The sequence below is a fragment of the Xiphophorus maculatus genome, chromosome 17, assembly GCF_002775205.1.
Source record: "Xiphophorus maculatus strain JP 163 A chromosome 17, X_maculatus-5.0-male, whole genome shotgun sequence".
NCBI classification, from domain to species: domain Eukaryota; kingdom Metazoa; phylum Chordata; class Actinopteri; order Cyprinodontiformes; family Poeciliidae; genus Xiphophorus; species Xiphophorus maculatus.
In genome coordinates this window covers 14,714,525-14,738,712 of record NC_036459.1, presented here as the reverse complement: position 1 = coordinate 14,738,712, position 24,188 = coordinate 14,714,525, and the positions used below count along the sequence as shown (strand labels likewise).

The window sequence follows — 24,188 nt, the reverse complement described above, 5'->3', positions numbered from 1 at the left end:
TTGTCTTTAGTCTGCTAAATCCATTTCAGATTTAACCTTTGACTAGGCCGATTTTAAATTTTTCTTTATTTTTTATTATTACATTTCAGCTAATCAGTTTGACTTGCTGTTGTGCTTTGGATCAATCTGCCAATGCTTTTACCCGAACTCCTCTAACCCTGCGTTTGCAATATCACAGAACGTTGCGGGGAATTTGTGAGTGGAGGCTAATAGGCTCAATGTGTCTCTCGACGTTGCCTCTTGGAAGGTACAGACAGCCAGTTTTGCTTTGCCCCAAGGCAACACACCACACAGCACCCATCCTTTCTTGCTTTTAAGTGTCCGGGCCCGCCACGCTGCCCACATAACACATGAGATGGATGCTCAGGTGTGACTGTTGCCTGCTTTTAGAAAGTGCGGATTATTGGAAGAGACATAAAATAAAGCTGAGAAAAAGGGAGGAGATCACAGTCTAGCCTGCAGCTCTGCGTTGTGTATTTTAGGAAAGCCAAGTTGCTTTTATGAGATTGTGTTTATTTGATAAAGACCAAAACTTGAGTGGAGACATTTGATAATTTCACTCACGTCATCGAGTTGTGGTTGAGTCCGCTCATGTTGTGCATGCATTTTCATTTTCATTTGGGGCTTTCTGTGTTTTTATGCATACACTTTTTTTTTTTTGGTAGCCCAGACAACCACTAGCTTATGATGGACTTTACAAAGCTTTCACAGTCTCTGAAAGTCGACTGTATTCTGAGACGTGGCTTTTGAAGTAATCACCTGCCTTAAATGCAAAAATATTTCTGACTGTGTTTGCATCAAAAATTGCATGAAAATGAAAAGAGTTTTCATCACCTTAAGCCAGGATGATGCAGGTCTTCCTCTCTGCAGGTTGCTATATTGCACCATCATATGTCTTCAGTAGCAGGAATCCACAAGGGGGCTTTCATATTGGTTAGCTTTGTTTTATGGGCTTAGAGGTTTCTCTTCCACTTTGAGGCAAACAGTCACTGTCCTGCCGCTACACAAAGACTTTTTTAAAAAGAGGTGAATTGGATGTATGGTGGAGGGGTTTTGTTGGATAAATGCGACTTTGAATAAACTAAAAATCAAATTATGTTGCTCTGGAATTGAAAAAACTGTAAAGAGATCAATCAGGACAGGATAATGGACTCGATGATATGCAGATGACATCCTGGTTTCTTTGTTTTAAATGTAATATACAAGAAAATTAAAGTCATACCTTTTTTCTGGTAAGTATTATTTGCAGTGCTTCATAAAGTATTCACACCCCTGGATTTAAAAAAAAAATGATTTTGTCATCTTCCTCAAACTTTAATGCAGTTCACTGAGCTATTTATGAAATAGACCAACACAAGTAGTGAATAGTTGTGACAATGCATGGCTGCCTGAAAGCAATGGAAGCTAAATACAGAGCTTACCGGAAACAACAAATAAAAAGAATTGCTTTATGAGGCATTTAAAACTGGGTTAGTTCACTCCTTACAGCAGAACAACAACCTCATTGCCACGACACTTTTCAGATTTATTCACTTCTCACAACTTTGAAGATCTTTGTGTTGGTTTACCTCACAGCCCCCCCACAACCACAAACATACGCCAACATTTGTTCCCAAATATGAAAAGTGTTTTAATAAATTGCATGGTGACGCTGTAAATCCCCACCACTTAGCAATATTAGAATGTCTCTTCATAACTTGGCTTTTGGAAACCTTTTTTCCCCTCTCTGTCCTCGTTTCTTTCTTTAGTCTTACCCACTGGACTAAAATCAATAACCTCATATAAGTGGAGACACGCACATTGACTCTGAGGCAGCTTACCATCTCTACAGCCTTGATGCAGATCCCAGAGGGAAAGCCAGAGAGCCTGGCCATTAGATGGTGTGTTTTATCTTAGGAAGTACAGTCTGCGGGGCTGTCTCAGTCAGAGAACTTGTCTGATATTCACATGAAGGAAAGAAGTAATGAAACGTGCTGTGCTGATTGAAATATGCTACATAGTTTGCACCCATGATTGAAGATGGATATGAAATACAAGCAAATCCTCTGTTGGTTAGAGTTAAAAATCTTAGTGCCTTCTGCGCCAGCAGACTGCAAGTCAAAAATCTTAAGACTGCAGATGGCTATGTTGATCCGTGTCGTGACCTCTGAGATTTGCAAGCTGGAGGCGAATGCACAGCTTGAACTTGGTACGCTCACCATATTCGCAGCAGTGAACAAAGAAAGCCAGTTGCTGTGAAAAACCAGATGGAATGGCTCAATAGTGTAGCTGCTGAACATACAAGCTTTTTTTTTTTTCAAATCTGTCCCAAAGTACTGTGATCTTAAATATTAGCAATGTATACAACAAAATATGTTAGTATTAGAGAAAGTTGGAACCATCTAAAGAACTCCACAGGATGATTTTTTTTTTGTATTCATCCCCTAACTTATACGTTAGATATTTTTTCTTTTGTCTTCATGCTGTTAATAGTAGCCAGGAATACTGATTAACCAATGAATCGATGTTCCAAACACCAAAGTTTTTATGTAAGGATCACCTGAGACGCACTCAGATGATCTCCAGTCCACACATTGTGGGACTACTAACACCATTTGGCTGGGTCTTTGTTGTTGAAGTAGGTCTCATTTGTCATTTTGTACTAATACATTTTCAGTTTGACATTTCAGATTGTTTTGTCTTTTTGTCCAAAACGCCAAGTCAAAAAGTGTTGATCGTGGTGAATTGATAAAAGCAATAAAAATGGAAAAACATCTAAAGGGGACGAATACTTTCAATAATACAATAGTACAATATGTGCTGTGAACCCCGTTAAGTAACTTTGCATGTTGTGGGTGACTGCTATAGCACTTCAAGGGGTGAAGTAACATTTCTAAATAATTACATTTTAATTTCTTATAGCTGTAAAATAGTTTGGTAAAAATGTAAAATGTTTTTCAAAGCTTAACAGACAGGTGCAAAACTGAAAGCCCAGGAAGTACTTTAGCGAAACACGGTATCTAAGCTAAAGGAGGTCCTTTCTACCAAAGTTACTTTATTGTTCGTACAAGTTTTTCTTATTATTTTGTTTTCATGTTGCAATGTTCAGTCTTTTGAACTTTCTTTGCTTTATATATCACTGTTATCTAGATGATTGGAACCAAAATAGCTTCTTTCTTTTTTTTAACTTCATTTCCCCAACCAGTTCTGCTATTTGTTGTAATTAGCCATTATCAGCACACAGCCGGTTCTCTGATGGACCCCCTGCTGGCAGCCGCCGCGGTTGTTCTGTGGCTGTCTTTAAAGACAGAGGGCGAAAAAAATATAATGAAACACATTTTCAGATGTGATTTTATTTTATCTAGAAAATGTAAGAAATTGTTCTTATGATGATAGATACCCAAAAATAATAATAATAATTTTAAAAAAAGCTGAGAGGAGATGCTAATGAGTTTCGCAAATGAGACCATTATGTTGGTGTTGCTCGGAGCTGTTCTGAGCTAAAATTAGATGCATTTTACTAAAATGACAAATGGCTTCACCTCTGGGTAAAAAAAAAAAAAGGGGTGGCGGGGGAGAAATAAGACAATTTTGCATTTTAAAACTTGTTTTGTTTTCATGAAAGCCACAAATGTGAAATTAAAACTCAATTGGGCATAATTTCCATATTTATATTTTGTACAGTACTGGGTATGTTTCCATAAATTAGAATGTAGAACTAGAGAACAAAATTTATGTCAGTAGTTCAGTTCAGTAAGTGCATCTCCTGCCATATCTAGTTTCATTACACAGTGCTCTATTGAGGGGAAGCAACAAAACGTGGGCGCTGAGAGTGCTGTATCCAAGCAGTTTGAACCAGAAAGTTGAGTGGGAGGAAAAAAATGACAAAAAAAAGGGGTCATTGTATCCTAAAACCCATTCAAGATTTTAAAAATCGTTTGTGCTGAACTTTTGAAATAACATTTTTAATTTGCAATAAAATGCCATCTGTGTTTGCATGTTTGTACGATTCATGTCAATATTCACTTGCTCTTGGCTTCCACAGGACTTCCTGGGCCAGGCCTACTGCACCCTGGGAGAGGTGGTTGGATCGCTGGGCAGTCGCTTGGAAAAGCCTCTTGGGTGAGTCGATTTAGCAGGAAACGTCAACACCAGTTCTGATCTCACCATAGGTGATTGATGGTTACTGTACACAACATCGGAAGAGTCTGTCAATCACACTTTACCTGTGAAAGAAGAAAACCTCCAAAGTATTTTGGATTTCATCCCAGCTTTCATTCTTGACAGCAGAATGTATATGTCCATCCGCTTTCACGTACAACACAAAGAACAACAAGGTGAGCCGTTGAGAGGAGTTCGTCCGTGATTCCATCATCAGTGTGATGAGAAAGTGGCTGGAAATGTTCCTGTTTTATCAGGGAAGTAGACCTCTTTCGAGATCTAGTTTGTGCACATTGATTTCTGCGAGAAGAACACGGAGTTCTGATGATGTTCTATAATTGGACTTTTTTCAACGCGTCGTGTTCTTGGCTGCTGTTTCTGGGGAAACTGAGGTAAAAAGTACAGAGCTGCAGAAGCTGCTAATTAAAACTATGCACTTGCATACACATATTTAATACAAATATAGATATTTTTTTTCTTCTTCTTCTTTGCAATCAAGACTGAGCATTTATTATTTTAGTGGCACTTACTTTGCATCCTTCATTTGTACCCCAAAGTGCTGGTAACAGATTCTGATGGTGCTAAATGCCCTTTTTTGTACATTAATGTTCTAAACTTTAATGTTAATAAAAAAAAGCATTCAGTCAGTATATGGAATTTTAATGCTGCTACACTGTGGAACTAATCATCATTCATTTTGGAATCAAGAAGTGAATCAAATTGTAATTAAATGCAAACAGTGTAATTGTGCTCAATTGTATATACAGATTAAAAATTTGATTCGGATTGGATTCGTCGGTTTTAAGTCAATTTTCACAGAATTGGACTAAAGTATTAAATTCTGTGAAATAAGAATGACGTGTGTATAATTGTAGGGAATGAAAATTTGATGGAATCGTTGTTCATTTTAAGCGTCTTGAAGTTAAATGTTTTCAGCTAGATTAATTGTAAATTGTAATACCATTTAATAACACAGAAATGCAATAAAATGTTAGTTTTTAATGTGACCTTATTGATTTAAATGTAATTTTATCTAGGATGATTTCTAACAGATTAGCATCGCAGCAGCTAATTCTTACCCCCCACCCCTTGCTGGATGAGAAGGAAAAGACATTCAACTTGAAATGTGTATAAATAATGTAGAACCTTTTTAAATGACTAAACTTACATGCCATGTATTGGATAAGCAGTTTATGCTGACACAGAAATGCAGTGACGGCTGCAACGGATGCTAGCTAAGAATAGTCATATGCTGTATGGACTTCCATTTTACTAATCTTTCATTTCGGACAATACTTAGTTTGTTTGTTTTTTTTTTTTTTTTTGGAACATTCTACAAAGTTGGCTCCTAAAGGCAGAGGGATGTCTGCACAATGTCTTCTAATCAAACATGTGAAGCTCAAGGCTTGTGAGATCGATTTAATATCTGTTATTAATCGTCTGCCAATATGTTGCTTATGGAACTCATTTTCCATAATGCACCTCAACAGCGAGTCAAAATGAAATTGCACAAGCTTGTGAGAGTGTGAGATGCACCATGGAAACTTCTGGCACTTTCTGCATCACGGTGACCTCTGGTATGTCGAGCTTAATAAGGTTATTCGAAGCTGGAAATTGAAGGAAAATCTTCCATAAAGTACCATCATATGCTGATGGTGCTTGATGTAAAAACATTCATGGAGAAGTAAATTATTTTACCCTTTACTCTGGAGAACAGACTTCAACTCCTCGTCGTTTGTAATTTGTCTAAGTGTGTTGTCAGAGAATCTTTGTTTTTGATTACTGACAGAAACACTGGCTCATTGCTTCAACACAAAACGCTAAATGAGCTTCATCAGGAGTAATTTGCTCTCATCAAGAAATTGCCTTTGTTTTAATTTGAGCTTATTTGAGCTTAGTTGCTCACTTAAAGCTTAGAGTTGATTGTAACTTCGTTTTGCCGAAGGAGTTACGGGTTCAGAGTGCAACATGTGGCATCCCTGATGGATGCTTTCAGCAAACCTCTCTCCTCCTCCTCACGCTCAACCACAATTTATGAAGCCGAATTAGTAAAACAAAGGAGGGCCTTAAAACTGAAACTTAAAAGTGTACACAACTTTTTGTTGGACTTCTCCAGCTTCTCCAAAGTTATCATGAGCATAGGCCTGTCACGATAACAAATTTTGCTGAGCAATTAATTGTCTCAAAAACTATTGCGATAAACGATAATGTAGTTTGAAGACCATTTTAAACTGATGTAATGGTAATGACATAATAATGCAAAAAATGTCCTGCCAAAAATAAATACACTTTATTTTCAAAATAACACTCAACACTGGAACAACATAAAGCCAAAGTGAAAATAAAAACTACATTCAACCAAAAGAGTACAGATTATGGAGTCTGTATACTATCCTGCCCTTCAATAATCATTAGATTTAGATAGAGAAGACGGGCACATCCAACTACCTGATGCAATAATTCACCCTACATGATTTTTTCCTTTACGACAATCTTAGAACATCCGACGTTTTAAGATTGGACTTGCTATAATTGCAACCGATTATCCCGTAGTGTGTGGTGGCCGCTTGGTAGAACGTCGTGGCCGCTCCGATCTAAATCAGGCATATTCAACATGTTACATTGTCTTGGCCACTTTATCACTGCAGCATGTGGGGTTTTCCCCGACTGGGAGCGAGAACGCAGCTTATTGAATGTGACAGGTAGCCAATCAGAAAGCGTGGATTCCCCTCTGTGCTTTCTGAGGGGAAAGCACGGAGCTGACACTGCGCGACCCAAAGTCCAGCGGAAATCGGAGATGATGTGTGGAAACAACATTAATGTTTATTCAACATTTCGTGCAAAGAATATAGAAATCACAAGGGGAGGAGTTGGAGCGAAATTGCTACCGCAGTTGATAAACCCAGTAACTTTTCAGCTGTTCTTTGTTAACGTGACATAAATAGATTCTAATGATTTTCATTCAGTCAGGGCTGACACTAGCCACATGCATTCCAGGTAGATTCTACTAAAGCATTGATTAATGCCTGGTTTTAAAATTAGTTCACTGGACTTGTAGCCATTATTTTGTGCCCATTGTTGGACACCACACGGCAGGACCGAACCCGATATACCTACGGTTTTTTGTCTGCTAGATAAGTCTTTTTTCATCCAGTGTCATCAATAGAAAGAGAAAAAGGTAGAAAAAACGATAAAGCCGATAAATTAAAATGAGGTGGATAATTTTTATTTATCGTGCAATTAATTGATTTGTTTGTCATGACAGGCCTACATGAGCATCTTGACCGCTTCTTTAATGTTCCTCCTGCTATCTGTTTATTTGCTGCTATTCAGCGAGACTTTATTTAGAGCTGTTAGAGTAAATGAAGGAAGCACACATTTTTATTTTTATTAGTAAATTAAACTACTCATCACTTTCATTTAATTTCACAATTGCATGAGTTCATCAATGGCATGAAATCCAACAACCAATTTCAAAGACATTGAACTTTGCTGTTGTTTTTTTTAAAAAAAAAAAGTTAAATTTCATGATTTCCCTTCAACAAACATCTTAAACTACCTTACAATAAGAGAATTAAACATATGAAATGTGTTTTTAGTATGCATGGCTTGATTTTTTTTATTTTATTTTTTAATTTTTTGCTTTGGAGTTGAAGATGTCACCCAGCATTATTGCTCTTTATATGTGGCCAGAGAATTAAAGCGTTTTTTCAAAAATGTTGGCTTCAATATTAAGCCTCATTTATATTTAAAATTCAGATTGTGACATGTCATTGTTTTCATCTTATTTTCTTTTGTTCCAATTTAGCTGTCTGCTACTGTTAACTACTTTTATTTCTCCAAAATCTCTGCTAATCGTCCTGCATATGACAGTCTTATAATTATGCATCATGACAGGGAGGCAAAGTACAAAAAAGTAAAATATCAAAGTTGGAAACTTTTACATTGCGTTTCTCATGTCACTTACTGCTGGTGAGAGAGAGAGAAAAACTGAATTAAATGAGTTTATCAAATTCAAGTTTGATTTGTGCAGAATCAAAAGAAACTGAGACGCCGAGCCGACAGCTGTTGTCATTTCACAGACATCGTGTCTGTATGGATGTGTCTGTTAGACTTCTGCAGACGCTCACCTGCAGCCACAGTCACTGGGGAGGCTCTTTAACAATTTTAATAAGGGCTAATTATAACTAATTACATTGTTCAATCAAAATCCAGTAGGGCTTGAGGTGTGTGTCTGTGTGTGTGTGTGTGTGTGTGTGCGTGCGTGCGTGCGTGTGTGTGTGTGTGTGTGTGTGTGTGTGTGTGTGTGTGTGTGTGTGTGTGTGTGTGAGAGAGAGAGAGAGAGAGAGAGAGAGAGCAACGGAAGACAAAAGACAGGACACAGTGGGTGAAGTGTCTCGCTGCACTCTGCTGCCAAGGCATGGCAACCATCACGTTAGTGAAACCATCACAGTTTGAGGGATTTTACACAAAAATGTAAAACGCAAATGAATCACATTTATTTCAAGCAGAAATGCTACTGATTCCTATTAATATTACATTTAAAAAGTTCAAATCTGTGACATTATTTTGTGTTTTAATTTTACTGTCTAATAGTCAGGCTATCTGCTCAGGTAGCCATGGACATTGCTGCTCAAATATTGTTACAAAAGACCCAAAAAGTACATGAATTAATCTTAATGCAACACTATGCAGACGCTCTGTCTGCACTGGTGAAGGTGTTTTCACTGTAAAATGTGTGAAATGTCTCCATCTGTAACTAAGCTGATAATTATATGAACACCTTTGACTGTCAAACACTGTGTTTAAAGAGCAGTAAACTTTATTAGCATATGTTTAAATATATTTTTAAAAAGCTCTACAAAAGAGCTACAACCTTTCTACAAAAGTTGAAAAGTTAGTTGTATTGCGTCAATGTATGTTGTTGACGCAATACAATACGTTCTTTGTTTTACGATCCTCATCCACATATACACACACTATGTTGAATGAGCACATCAAAATCAACATTCACATGTCAAAAACGTGACAGGATTTGATCTTTCACCAAATGTGCTACATTTCTTCACTTTAGACTCTTAAACGTCCTTTTTAATGACGACAGACTTGCTTCATGGTCTCAGATTTTCCGTTGCTGTGACATTTTGACCATGTGAGATTATTTTTGTTGTTGATTGCAGGCAGATATAAAAGGAAGGTCTTTATCCATATCTCTGCTTTGCACCAAAAAGAGGCCAAAAGGTAAAAACAGGTGTAAGTCCATCACAGCAGCAGCAGTAGCATAAGACACCACCTGAATCTGGAACGCTGCCAGAAACGACTCCACCAGCAGGGAAGCCAGAAGTCCAAGTGCCCTGCTGCGTCGGCCGCTTCAAACATTTGGCAGGCCACCCATGTAATTTTACATCAGTGCAGACAGACTGTTTGATACCGTTGCAGGAGATTGTCTAATGTTTCTGTAGAGACTTCGCAACAGGCGACTAATCGTCTGATTCTATTTAAATAAGAGGTGGTGCTCATTTTATCCCCTTGCAGTGTTTGTCATTTCACACACAAACTTTTTGTGCCACTAAGTTGTACCTTCTGCCTCAGAACATTTCCTGTCAACCACGGTTCAGCTTGTACTCTCCAGCGTCACATTTTCTACGTGCTTTGACAACTTAGGATTCAAAGTAACTTCCTACATTCTACTTAAAGTATTCAACAGGGAAAGCAGTTATGTCGGTATTAGATCACTTTATTCTGGTGTTATAATAATTTCACAAGTCAACTAGTCCAAAGAGTTATCAGAAACAAACTAAATGGGAATTTAGGGCTTCCACATACTTTATCCAAAGTGCTGAAATCGGCTCTCATTGATGTAGACAAAAATCGCATAATTTTGTTCGCAGATAGACGTCCACCTCTACTTCTGGTGACACAAAATAGTAAATGTATTTCACCCAGAGCTATGTGTGACGTTTTGTATGATGGGTCAGAAGTTTGTTGCCCTTTTTTTAATGCAGAAATGTGCTCCAAAAGACTTGTTGATATTTTACTTAGCTTTCGCTATCCATTTTTTTGTATCAGCAGGACACATGAATATCTCCGATACCCCTCTGACGTGGTGAGAAATTACATGCATTCGTATATATAATTATAAGACTGTCAAATGGCTAAGAACTCCTGGATGGAAATTGCAACATCGTCGTCCATGGAGGAGGCCGTCTGCAGAAGAGTGTGGCGCTCTCTCTCTTTGACTCTGAGGGAGGAGGAACCGCATTGGGTTGGGGATGTGATGTGTTTGGATGAAGTACATGGGATTATTTAGTCCCGTACAATATTTTCAGAGGATAGCAACACTTGACGGTAAATATAAAGTGTTGGATTGCACAGTTGAGCAGTTGGGAACGTCAGCAACTCAACCACTACAGTAAATGATATGTATGATTACAGTGCTGAATGGATGCGGAGGTACAGAGCATCACAAACTTTCTCCTTAGTCATTGCTACGTGATGACGGTACAAATTAACTCAAAAACGATCAGCAGTAAGCTCCATGTAATAATACATTTTAGTTAGAAGCATCTTTCAGAGCGCTCAAGAACGCTGTACAAATCAAGCAGCACTACAAAAATTTGAATCGTACACATTAGCAATTGCAAAGGAACAGGTGGTCACAGTGAGTAAGCAATCTTTAACAAATAGTGTAGCGTTTGGATTTGAACGGAGGTAAAGAATTCCAGAGCTTGGGAAGAAATGGTGAAATGAAGAGAGAAGGAAGATTTAAGGCGGGTTTCTATTGGCGAGCAGATACATCTAAACCTTACAGCACCCAGTTTACTACAAAGCATTTATCTAAAGTAGTGGAGAAATGTTCTCTGGAGCAATCCTTCATGCCTTCCTGCCTGGGGGAATCTGGGTTTGGACGTTGTCAGGAGAACCTCACTTGTCTGCCTGGTTCGTGTCGAGTGTAAAGTTTGACAGAAGGGATTCTGGTGTGGGACACTTTTCCAAAGTTGGATTTGGCCCCCTTGTTAATAATTATTGCAGCTTTACCACAGGGTCAAAGACAAACTCTGGTGAGCTATTGAAAGCAAAGCGGGTGACTGCTTCAGAAACAAGGACGCAAGGAAAGGCTGATCGCTGTGAAAGGAAGCTTGATTATAAGCATTTGTAAAAAACAAGGACAAAGAACGCCTCTATCTGCTTCTGCTCTGACACGGATTTTGTGTCAGGCGTCTTTTCGTGGGAGAGAATTATGATTACGAGCTGCCTTTTCAGGGGGGGGGAAATGCGACACACAATGCTGCGCTTGTGTGTCGTGGCATGACCAAGAATAGATGGATCTTCATGCTATTGTAACGACAACTGATCACTCATTCAGATACTCTGCCTTGGTCAGGAATATAATGAGGATGACATGCATGCATGTTACTCCGGAGCCCAGACTCGGCCCAGACTTAATTAGCCGTCTCTGGCTAGATGCTGATTGCAGAACCATGTGTCTTGATTAGAGTGTACGCAGCACTTCCTCACACACATGCAGCACACACAGGAGAGCATAGATGCATCCCTGAAGTACTCCTTAACTTTGGAGTGTTTTATAAACTGAACAGAGGAAAGCAATTTACTTGAAAGCAACTTAGCATTTATATGAAAAATTCACGTTTCTTACATTAAAAGGAATCCCCCTCCCACTCACTAAAGAAACATTACTCTCAAAAATAGAGCTGTATTTTGTTTTACATACAGGTATGCACACAATTGAAAAAATCGGGGCAATTTTTTTTTTTTCATTTTTGGAAAATAAAGTGATTTGGTGACAGGAAATGCCAAAGAATTATCTTGTTTTGATCGTGTTTACTTGTTTAGCGTAGCTTCTCATTTTTTTCTGTATGTTTTCTATTTATATTAATTCAGTTTTGGTATTTTTAAGAATAACATTAAATATCTACACACTCATGTTAGAAAAACACATTTTTTCACAAGTTCACACACACACACACACACACACACACACACACACACACACACACACACACACACACACACACACACACACACACACTCCTGTTTATTTCAGTTTGTGCATTACTTTCCTTTTTTTTCTGGAGGGTTTGCACGCCAATGTCTCGGCTCATATATGTAAACAAGGCAAAACAGTGAGATTCAGTATTCGTCCCAGAGCTGAACAATCTTTCTGCTTCCTGCCCACATGTCATTTCGAGGCGGATCTGTCAACCAGAATAATGACCTCAGCTGTCTCAGATATGGAGGAGGAATGGCGAGGATTTGGGGAAGATATAACTAGCGGAGGAATCCCATTCCATGACCCGTCACTGGGGTTCCTGGCTCGGCTGGGTTGTCATAGAGATGCAGATTGTGGGGGATTGTGTTTTTTTCCCTCCTTTGCATGTCATTGTGGGGAGTCTACATTAAAATATGTCTAATTTAGACATACGGTGTATTAATCCTCTTGGTTGAATCACCACCATAGCCCTGACATAAACCGCCTTGAAAATCCAGTGAAAGGCAAACATTTCTGGGTTTCTGAAAAACACCTAAATAGAGGACAAACCCTAACGAACACCAATTAGGACCTACCGCTGGACATCAACCCTAAACAGTCAGATATACAGTGGGATGGTTTAGAAGAAGGCATAGTCATTGTTTTTGAATGGTCCAGTCCAAGTTCAGAACAAAATCCAGTTGGGAATGTGTGACAAAAGACGCTTGCCATCCAAACTGACAGTTTTACAAAGCATGGCGGGCAAAAAAAGTGAGTCTCCAGAGCTGTTAGTATTGTAGAATCTATAGGTATCTAAACTCACAGAATATATAAATAAAGATTTACACAAGACTCGGAACTCCTTCTGCTCATAGTCGAATGTGAAGAGATTTTTAATGCACATCTGCGGATACACAACATCACATACACATCGTTACAGAAATCCAAAATCTCTTGACTTCTACGTCTGACATCAGTTTTTTATAGAGTCCCAGCTCTACTGGTACACATTGGGAAGCCTCGACCAAAGGCGTTGCTCTCCATTGGCTCCGTCTTACACTGGATGTGTATTTGAAGTTCCGAGAATTAGGAGTTGACCTCCTGGAATGATTAAAGACGTCTTGACCTCACATCTGCTTCAGATCAGAAGAACCATTAGTCAAATTGTTTGTTCCTTATCTGTCCAAACAGAGTTTCTTTCCCACGTCTCGAGCCTTGGCCCAGTTCCTTTACTGAAGAGCAGGGGAAATATTTGGCGCCAGAACTTTCTTGCACAACAGCTTAAACTAACAACTTTCCTCTCTTTAATGATTGTTATTCCATATCTTCTCCAAATCTGAATTCCTTCCTGACTTCTAGGTCAGATTGACCCAGTCCATTTGACACAATACATTTCTTTTAGGTTAAAACATATCTTAGTGCGAACCAACCAAACAACATAATTTTTAACTATTAATATAATTATATTCCTCTACATTAGACATACATACAGTCTATTATAAGCCTGGCGGGCCACCAGGCAGACAATTTTTTTTTAATGTTTGCATTTTTAAGACTTTATAGTTGGTGTTCAAGCATTAATCTTCCAATCTGTCGATAGCACAATTATCAAGTGATATTTTCCAATTTTCTGCCAACTTTAAACATTTTTTAACTCAAAAACATGACAGGCTGCTGGACGAATGACTGCCCTAATGCCCAACCACCGGGCTTAGCAAGTTTTCTGGGGGAAACCTTGCTTACACATCACACTTTACAGATTTTCATTTCACAAAGATGAGCTAATTGGCTCTGTTACTTAAAATCCCAATTAAATTCTTTGAATCTTCTGGTTGAAGGCATGTGTTGCTCCACCTTGCAGCATTCCTAGCAATTGTCCAACTTTTAAGTCAGATTGGAAAACATTTCTTTCATTATCAGAACCACCAGCTTGAAACCCAACATGCCAATTTTGCACCATTGAAATGCTCAAATCTGCAGTGATTGGCTGTTGATTTGTTCATCCTGGAACGCAGCTAGCATATTATTCCCACATGCTAGCTCCTGCTGTTATTTCTTCACCAGTAAGAGACCAGTTTGCTTTAATCCTCTGCTTATGTCTTGTTCAGCTGTCTGAGGACGGCTCCATTAGCAGGCTAGGTTTCTTTTTTTCAGAATCACTGACTAGATGGGTTTTAATAATGGCCTAGAAACATTTGAGACCTTTTGGATCAATCCATGTTTGTTTAATATATATACAAAATGACTGGGAGGCAATCTCTGATTCTTTTTAATGTTCTGACAATTTTACATTAAGGAAAACACCAAAAGCTGTGATTATATGAGCCAATCATGTAGACAAGCTGATGGGTTTTAGTTCAAACCAACGCTTGGTGCTCATGCAGGAATCTCACTGTCACTTTCGTGGCACTTCCCTCCTTTTAAAGTCACATCTAGGTGTCCGCTTTGAACCAGGTGCATCCGTAATTGCAGTCCGCCATCTGGATGTGGAAATAATTTAACTGATCTAGGATTTTTTCCTGTCTCCAGCCTGTGTATCCTTCCTTCACTTTAACACACGTAATGCATATGAATGACGTGACCTCAGCTCCCTGGAAATAATGGAGCACTCCCTCCTCCTTGCAATTCACTGGTCCCAGGATCTGTTTCATTCCTGACAATTCTGCCATTTTGAAAGAATGTTCCTCCGAGCTCCTTGCGCCGCGCTAAAAGGAGATTTTGAATTACATTGACGTAGAGGTCTCCGACCCCAATTCTGGGCTTTTTAAATGACTCCCTCAGTCAATTTCTGCCAGATGGGTCTCTCATGGCAGATCTCATCACAGTCAAATTGGAAGTTTACTCAGATTACGTCAGGCTGCTTTTGCCTCCCACATGTCCAAACCGTGCTTAACTACTCGTGGTTTACTGATTTGATTGTTATAGAATTACTTCATAGTCCACTGTGATTGTTTATGGAAATTATGGCTCGACTTTTGACAAAGTTGTCACTTTCAATGGCTGCTCTATTTATGACAGTATTTGAACATTTCTTTTTAATCTGCCATAAAACTCTTTATGGACAACGGTATAAGTGATTTCACAGGGTTACCATCTGTGAATATATTCCATTGCTTATTCTCAATCCCAAGCCATAGTGCGTAGGCACCCTGCTTTATTTTGCATATTGTGACTATGTGGCTGGTCATTGAAGTTAGCTTCCAATTTAAGATTGCCATTTGACACTAGGTAAAGGGATATTCCACAGTTTTTTAAGAAGTCTGTACTTTGCTTAATTAGCTCTAGTTTAAAATCTAATATACCTGGGCTAGATTATTCTGTGCTGAACGGAGACTCTCTTAAATGCAGTTTGAGATTTATGAAGCCTTTACATAAAAAAACACAAATAATAACTATAATAAAAAAATCAAAACAGAAAAATAACATTTCCTACGGCTCTCAGGCCTAAGGACAACCTTAAATTAAATCAACTATAAATTAAATCATGGTGTTTCAGCCTGTTTTTCTTATTCTAAATAAATATTTTTAATTTTTTAAGGACAAAAATTGTAATAAAATTCTCAAATCTGGGGCGCTCCATAAATATTTGGTTGAAAGCGCTTACCTGGGGAGAACAAATGAACCCATTTCTGGTTCCCTCAGCATAATTGTAAGTTTAGTTGTCAACAGTCTTTAATAGTCTGATACAACCACTTTTAGAAAGCAAATCATATTTTGCTTTCTAAAGCATAATATGAAGGCCAAATGATGGCCTTCATTTGTTTGGGAACAATTTTAAACATCATAGTAATGACATCCATGTAATAATCCATTTTCTGGTCCCACCTGTAAAACACAGATTCTGTTCCTGAGACCCTGAATGACGGCAAACACAAACTGTGAAGCAGCTGCAAACTTTTGATTTCAATAATGCTAAAGGGAGATGGGAATCAACAAAGTAAAAAGAAGAAAGTAATATTCTTTGAAGATATTTTCAGAGTGGTAAATAATCTCGGTCTCCCCGTGTTTGCTTAGGATGAGGAATTGCTGGCAATATTGGAAAGATTTTAACCAACTGGGATTACATGATATTGACTCTTCAGCTAAATTGTCTTGGATTGATATGAACTGAATTGAAACAACCACCTGCCAACTTCATTTTTTATTTTCTTTTGCATCAAGAAAGTGCTTATTGGTTTGTGCTTCAATCAAATGTTGTAATATTTGTGTTTCGGCACAGATTACTACTGACGGGAACAACATACCTTGGAAAATGTATTACATTTCAAGTCAGTAACCCCAATTTGGACGAGCAAGAGTAAAATCAGCAACAAAGGCTCTGAAACAACAAAAACAACTCACAGATGAGAATATATGATAGGTCATTTTCCCAAGTGAAACATTTTCTAAAGTAGGTAAGTTCGCAGCCTGTGTACATGCAGGCAGGCGAATGCTGGGGCTTCAGTGCACACATAGAAGGTCCCATCCTACTGTGAGAAGGTTGGCAGCCTGAGACCTCATGCTGGATATCTGCAGATCCCTCCTCATTGTCATCAAACAAACTCAATGTTCTCTTCGACTGCTCCTCCAGTGTACACACTGCGCTGACTGCGGAGATAGAAAATCCTCTCCGGAAATACGAGATGTCTTTCAGTCGTTGTTGTCTCTGCCCTCAGCTGTTAAGGGGCGAGTTACACAGCAGGCGGAAGGGCGCAGGTCGCGTAAACATCAAGTCAAGGTCTGTGTCTGTGTGCGATTGCGACCTCTTGACCCTTAATCGTGTTTTGTGTTTGTCCGTCTGCAGAGGCATTCAAGGGAAGAAATGCGGGACCATTATCGTGAAAGCCGAGGAGTTGAACAACTGCAGGGTGAGTAACTGGTTTCTTAGAGCTCTTTGCCTTTAGGATTTTTGTTTTTAAGATCTGCTTCCACACACGTTTTAGTTTGTTCACATTAAAATAATGGAGGCCTTTCCCAAATGAGTACATCAGTCGTTGATCCACTTGTATCTTTGTACGATTAAATATTAATGTCATTTTGTCATGTTGCGTCTTGTTCTCAAAAGCAGACGTGGACTTTATTTTCTGCAACCCAATTGAACGAACATATACATGAACCCACCATCCCTAAGACTCAATCTACAAAAGCACTTTCACAATTAGTTGGCCCTAAATAAAGAGCCTTTTCTAATTTTACACAATTCATTGCCAAGGGGCTTTGTTCCAACAAATCAACCAAAAACAAACATCCTCACGCTTGGTGTTAAGTTTGTCTGAAATGACAATAAATTGACTTACTTTACAATATGCATAGAGCATTGTGAAATCTATTTATTCAAATGCAAAACAACAAGAGAAAAACACTGTTCAAATCAATAAATAATAAGGTTTCTTCTAAGGGATTACATCAAAAATGTGTTGATCCTCCCCCTGTATTTCCCTGGTGCTATTTATTTTTCATCTGTCATTGTTGCTGTCCCAGTTTCTTTACTCAGCACGCCCTTAATTACTTCTGGGGTTCAATAACGGAGCAGGAACAGTCTTTTCCCAAGCCATCAATAAAAAAAAATACATTTTAGGATTCAAACTGTCACAGTTAAATAAAATGACGCCCTTTTCTTTTGTTATGCATCATTGAAGTTGTAGGAAAGCAGACAGCAGCAGCCTCGGCACACGAGACGTGGCAAAAGTAAACTTCCTGTTCTATTTACATGGAAAAAAGTGGAATTCCTGGAAAACTTCATGAATAACATGGATCAGGGGTCAATTAACCGGATGCAACAACAGTGTGGAAAACCAGTTGGAGACTGCAAAAAACCTTTTATATCCACGGAGACGACCTCGAGCTTCATTGGAATGATTCAGATCAAAACATCCCCATGTCAGAAAGGTCTAGTCAAAGTTCAGACCTAAATATGACTGGAAATTTGGGGCTAGATCTGAAAATGTATGTTCAAGAGAAGCGCTTGGGGAACGCTCAAAAGTCTGTCTGTGGAAATGTAATGACTTCACTAGGTTGAAACGGACGCCACACTTCACATGCACTACATTTATTAAATTAGTCTGGAAAACAGATATTTAAAAAAAGGGATGAGTTGATTCAACTTCATTTTCAATAATTACCAAGCTTTATGAAGAATCGTTTTGATTTTTTTTTAGCTAATTAAAGCATCAAAACTGGGCTTAAATTAGCATTTTTTTTGACATACTTAACCCTCTATGGCATGACTTTTTATTTTTTTGGGGAAAAATATTTTCCTGCATTCTTTGGGAGCTTGGTGGTCCCTAATTACATGTCAATCATAAAATCGGACTCTGACACCTCCTGGAACCAGATTTGGGTTTGTTGCCTCAGGGTAACATTGGTCTAGAACACCAAGATTTTCTACACTGATTATGAGAAATGAAATACAAATCAAACAAAAACTATATTCATAAAAAAACTTTTTTTTGGACAAAAATATGTCAAAAATCATGCCCCCCAAAAAATAAAATAAAGGAGCAATGTGAGGTACAGATATGTGGTTTGTTGCCTGAGGGCAACGCCATGCCATAGAGGGTTAAATATCCAAGTTTTCCAGTTTAACCTAGACTTCTACCAAAAACTACAGATGTGATCGTAAGCAATATATGAACCCAGTTAAATGACTGTTCTATCTTTATTATTGGAAAATCCTGAGCTACATGACTGCTCCTGGTAGTTTCTGGAGTTTTATAGGTCACTGAAGTTCATGCAGTTACCATCTCTACTCTCTATTCTTACTGTAAATGATTTCTTTTCAGTCCCACTGGTTGATCCCGACATGCTTGCTTCGTTTCTTAAGGAATCAGTGATGATGCAGTTCTGTGGGACCAAGTTGGACAAAAAGGATTTCTTTGGCAAGTCGGATCCGTTCCTGGTTTTCTACAGGAGCAACGAAGACGGCACGTGAGTTTTCCTCCCATCCGTCCGTCCTGTTTTCACGTTTCCTCCTTCACTTTCTTTCCCCTTTTCATGTTGTGTTTTGACCCCCTCCCCAAAAAAGAAATGGTTTTTATGGATTTTTTTGTTTAAAAGTGTGTGAATTACATGGGGAGACGTCAGCATGTGTGTGTTGGGGAAAAGCACAGCACACACAGATTTTACAGGTGTGTGTGTTGGATCCGGCTCTGTTGCCGCTCTCTGTTATCCTGCAGTGTGGTACAAGTCAGATAAGGCTTTGTGCTCTGAGGGACTCATAAAATTACCTCTTTTTCTGCTTCCTGATTGTGTGTGTGGGGGGGGGGGAGAGCACAGAATGCCACAGTAAAAAAAAAATCTTTGAAACAGGAAAAGTTGTTTTAAAAAATATCATGGCAACTTGAAAGTAATTTAAAGCTGTGAGATGCCGTTGCTTTTAGTTTTGTTTTATTATATTAAAACTACCAACAAATATTGCCGTTACTTTGTGGGCGGCTGGAAACGTCTGGAACTTGAATTAATTATTTGCTCGAGAGAAAGAAAAACATAACAAGGAAACAGATTTTTTTTTTTCTCTTAAAAGTCTACCGCATAATTTCATCTTGAATCTTTGTTTTTATACTGTCAATATTTCATCTGATAAATGGTCATGGTTGGTTAAGGTGAAAATCATCCAATTTTGGTCACAAAGACTATTTATTGGTTTATTGAAAATCCTACATTTCTCTGATCAGAATCCCACCCTACTCTTTTGACACTTTTGCTCTTCGGTAACTTCATTTCACTTTGGGTCTCTGGGTCACGTTTACCACCTTCCACTTGTCGTCCTTTCTCTCCAGGTTTACCATCTGCCACAAGACCGAGGTGGTGAAGAACACACTGAACCCAGTGTGGCAAGCCTTTAAGATCCCCGTGAGAGCTCTCTGCAACGGAGATTACGACAGGTAAACCTCTCTGGTTTATGACTACCAGACCACTGCTTCTGCAAGCATCTTGAACAGCAACACATACTGTATTTTCCCAGTACTGCACACAAAACAAAATCTTTAGAGGAATAAATGGCTTTAAGAATCCTTATTAATGAACAGCAGGTTCCTGCTAATGGCCTCTTCAGACTGGTTGTTGGCTCTGTTTATAAAAACAACCCCCACGTAATAGTTGTATAAAAGGCTCTTTTTATGCTATTATTAGGATTACGTAGAAATGATAGAAGCTGTCATTATGTGACAGTGCTGATAACCTGCCAGAGACGTGTGCCTCACATTGTTTCTGTTTCTCTGGAAAGATAATGTCAGTGGAAAGTAAATAACAGGGCTCCCCTCCACATGAAAAATGTATGTTCTGCATTATGTGAGGAGCAGCAGAGGATCACCAACAGAACGAGTGAATACTGCTAACAGTTTCACCACAGGTGCAGAAATAATGACTGCTGTCGCTCTCTATGTGAAACCAACTAGCATTCAGATTGATCCTTCGGTCTTACTGGTGAGCGGTAATAATATTTTCTGGCAGTATTTATTTATTTTTTAAAGTCATTTGGATCTTGTCTACACCACTATTTGCAGTGCAGACGCAGCGTTAAATGGTGTGATTAGCTGCTTTCTCTTAATGCAGGAATTTTTTTTTTTTGGAGGGGCAAACTGATGATGATGATAATGAAACTCATTTGACTCTAGGCAAGAGCTTCCCTGTCAGCTCTCGTAAACATCCTGCCGAGGTGACGACATGTAGGGGAGACTTTGCAGCTATTTCATGGAAGCGGTGCTGCACCTCATGAAGGAGACCTAAAATTGCCACAAGTGAAAACGGGGAAATAAACTTTCTTCTGTCTGATTCTAACCTCTTTTTCCCACGAGCCCCATTTAGTCCGCCTTAATAAAGCTCCAGTTCGTTGGCCTAGAAAGTCTGGTTTGTTTGGGGGAGGTGTGAAGGCGCAATTGAACTCTGATGGGGACCAAAAAAGCAAAACATAGATCTCTCGGTTCTGTTGAAGTGAACTCTGGTTCAGTTCGAATGTACATTTGGATGTGAGTGGACCGGAGACTGCTCCAAAAGCAAGAAGCAAACTATAGTGCCGGGTACTCTGGGAGAGTCTAATGCTAGTTGGAAAAATTGCTCAGGGTCTTTTACCAAAGACAAAAAATAAATCTGACAATCACTAAAATCTGACGTTTGCCATTTTTGTTTACGTTTTAAGAAGAAGGAAGTTGCCCCCGTGTCTTCTTTGGAGGTTTTTGTGCCGTTTCCTTCAGTGGTTCTTGGTGCAGCGCCACCACAGGCGAGGGGAGGGAACAGGTGTTTAAATTATTTTACATTTCTTTGTCAGTGCAGTGTGGAAGAGAACCGCACCAATTTAAAATGCAGCAAATAATGCAATTATGGGATTTTATGTGAACACACCTCTCATAACGGTGAAACAAAAGAAAAGGAATGCAAGGGTTTTTTTTTACCTTTGTCTTTTTACATATAAAAAATAAATTGTTTTTTTCATGTATTTGTATTCACCCACCTGTTCTCTGATACCCTCACAGCTCAGAAGGTCTGATCTGTTCAAAATAGTACAAACATAAATCAGGAATTGATCCTGTTGAGGATTGCAGACACGTACATCTGCTGGGAAACTGGGTTTCCTCAGCTTTCTGTGACACTGACTGTGGAAGCGCAGAGGATGGAGAAGCTGTCAGCGGCACTTATTGTTAAAGATATACTGAATGACAGGATTTGGAGTCTTAACTCGTAGGTACAGAGTGCAGCGTTTATACCCGAGGGGTTGCTATCAAAACTCTCACAGTCGAGGAAGAGAGGCAGTAAATGCAACTTATACTAAATCTGTATCCTTGGAAATAAATTCATCTTACATTGTTGTAGCATAAGCCCAGTGATATATTGAGGTGGGGGTTTAACCATCACTCCAATTGTACATGTTGTCTTGCAGCTGCTTTTTTACAAGCATGTTCTCCTTGTCCTTCCCATTTTGAAGAGTGTCTCTGATTACTAACCAAAAGTTCCCCAGCTGTGATAAATTTAAAGAAGGGAGAGTAAAAATGAGAAAATGGTTGAGTTGCGTTTAGTTACATTTCTTCCTTGGTTACATAACATCTCAGGGGAAGTTCAACTCTATCAAGTAAGAAAACAAATAAATTGATAGATCCTCTTGTGTCTACAGCAGCTTAGTAGTGAAAAGGGCACAAAGAAAGTTTATCTCTGCTGAGCTAACAGACAGCAGCATTGATCCCAAGTTTGGTCCAATAAGCCTACTGCTGGAGCGGAGTTGCTCCGTGCCTTATCAGTGGGAGACTCGGCAAGCTGCATGTACGGCGCACAAACACTGCCACACGAGTCTGCAGCCTGAGACGGGAGATAAGGGCGAGTTGAAGCTGGAAAACAAAGGAGGACTGTCTTTCTTTTCTTTACACACATTCACTCAATCACAGCTTCATGTTGCATCATCAAAGCTCCGAACGACGAGATGTTTTCCTTCCATCGTCGTCTTAAGGAACAAAGGAGATAAAGCGGCACCGGTGTCGGCCTGGACCGTCGCCGCTCCCTACTCCCGACTTTTTCTTTCCCTGTAAAGCGCATCCGGCTCTCCTCAGTAGCTAACGAGGACTTACGTTTCCCGGTCTCGTTCTGCAAGATGGAAAAGTTCAGCCGGGGTTCGGATTCTAATTAGATATCACTCAGATGCTTTAGAGAACGAGTTCAGAACACAGTCTGGAAAGTCCCCTGTCTAGTTACAGACTTGTGCAGTGTAACACAGGAGATCTGTCTCTGCTTTCTTCTGTCAAAATGACAAACTAAATTAACGGAGAGGCTCGTCACTCTCTCTGGTTTAATTTGCTGCTTGTTCTTTTATTCTTCTGGCCCCACTCTCCTCCATGCTCTTCCCTACGAGCCATTCTTCTGTTAAAGATATTGGTAGATGGAGCGATAGCGTCAGATATCAAGCCCTTTCAGGTCGTTCTTTATTTTTGTTTTCTAATTTCCTCATAAGGTATAATGACACAGAGAAATGGATGCATTTTGAGGTGACAAGAAAACATTATCAAAATTAAATAAAGGGCAGGTAGATAACATTTTGAAGTAAAGATAAGCTTCAGGAAGGCTCTGCCTCTCTAAAAAAATTATTTATTTTTTTTGCCGCTTTTGTTGTTCCGTTTTTGCCTTCATTGACATAAATCAATTCAATAAGGTAACATTTTAACGTTTTAAATTTGCTTCTCTCCCACCAGAACAATCAAGGTCGAGGTTTACGACTGGGACCGAGACGGCAGGTAATTACTGTGGAACAGTGTGAAGTTCTCATATTCTTTGCTGACAAAATGGGATTTTGTATTTATTCATATTCATAAATTGTGCCGTTGAATTAAAACGACGCTGCCATTCACCCCAGGAAAAAATGATGGAGGATTTAAACTATGGAAAACCAAAGGCGTTCAGAAAATTAAAGATCTGTATGCCGATGGCATGTTGCTTACATTTGATCAGTTATGTAAGAAGTATTTAATACCCCCAAAACATTTTTTAAAATACTTACAATTGAAAAATTATATGTCATCAAAACTGAAAAGAATACTTGACATTCCACCCTTAACAAAAATAGAAGAGGTGTGCTTATAAGGGAAAGGTTTTCTTATATAGCTGTTCTATAATTTGTTGATTCTTTCCTCTAAAGATTCAGCAATTGATAACTTAGACTCTTGGAGAAGAGATAATCTTGAAGATATAGATGAGGAAGACTGGAATCAGGCTTGCTTAAAAGCACAAAAACAAACGATAAACACACGATTTAAACTTCTGCAATATAAATGGCTTATGAGAATAAATATAACACCAGTTAGACTTCATCATATGTCCAGTGATATTCAAGATACTTGCACTAAATGCTTATTTGAAAAAGGGACTCTTCTCCATTGTTTGTGGGAATGTCTTAAAATCCAGAAGTTTTGGAAGGATGTTATTGGGTGTCTATCTGAATTGTTTAAGGTAAAAGTCCCATTAGAGGTTAAAATCGGTGTTCTAGGAATATACCCAGCGGAATTTAAACAATCACAAACAAAACTAAATTGATAGATTACGGACTTCTTCAAGCCAGAAGATGTATTGCATTATATATGCAATAGATCTATAATGATCTATT

At 38.8% G+C, this 24,188-nt stretch overlaps 1 protein-coding gene across 2 annotated transcripts in view; it reads left to right on the top strand.

The window, feature by feature from the left end:
- LOC102217849 (copine-8) overlaps positions 1–24,188 on the top strand; it is an 80,691-nt gene that overhangs the window by 34,815 nt on the left and 21,688 nt on the right. For both annotated transcript variants that reach the window (XM_005801182.3, XM_023350041.1), the window contains exons 6-10: positions 4,025–4,101; positions 16,914–16,977; positions 18,933–19,036; positions 19,888–19,992; positions 23,281–23,322. In XM_005801182.3, the coding sequence (XP_005801239.1) occupies positions 4,025–4,101; positions 16,914–16,977; positions 18,933–19,036; positions 19,888–19,992; positions 23,281–23,322 (392 nt within the window). The remainder of the gene's footprint in view (positions 1–4,024; positions 4,102–16,913; positions 16,978–18,932; positions 19,037–19,887; positions 19,993–23,280; positions 23,323–24,188) is intronic.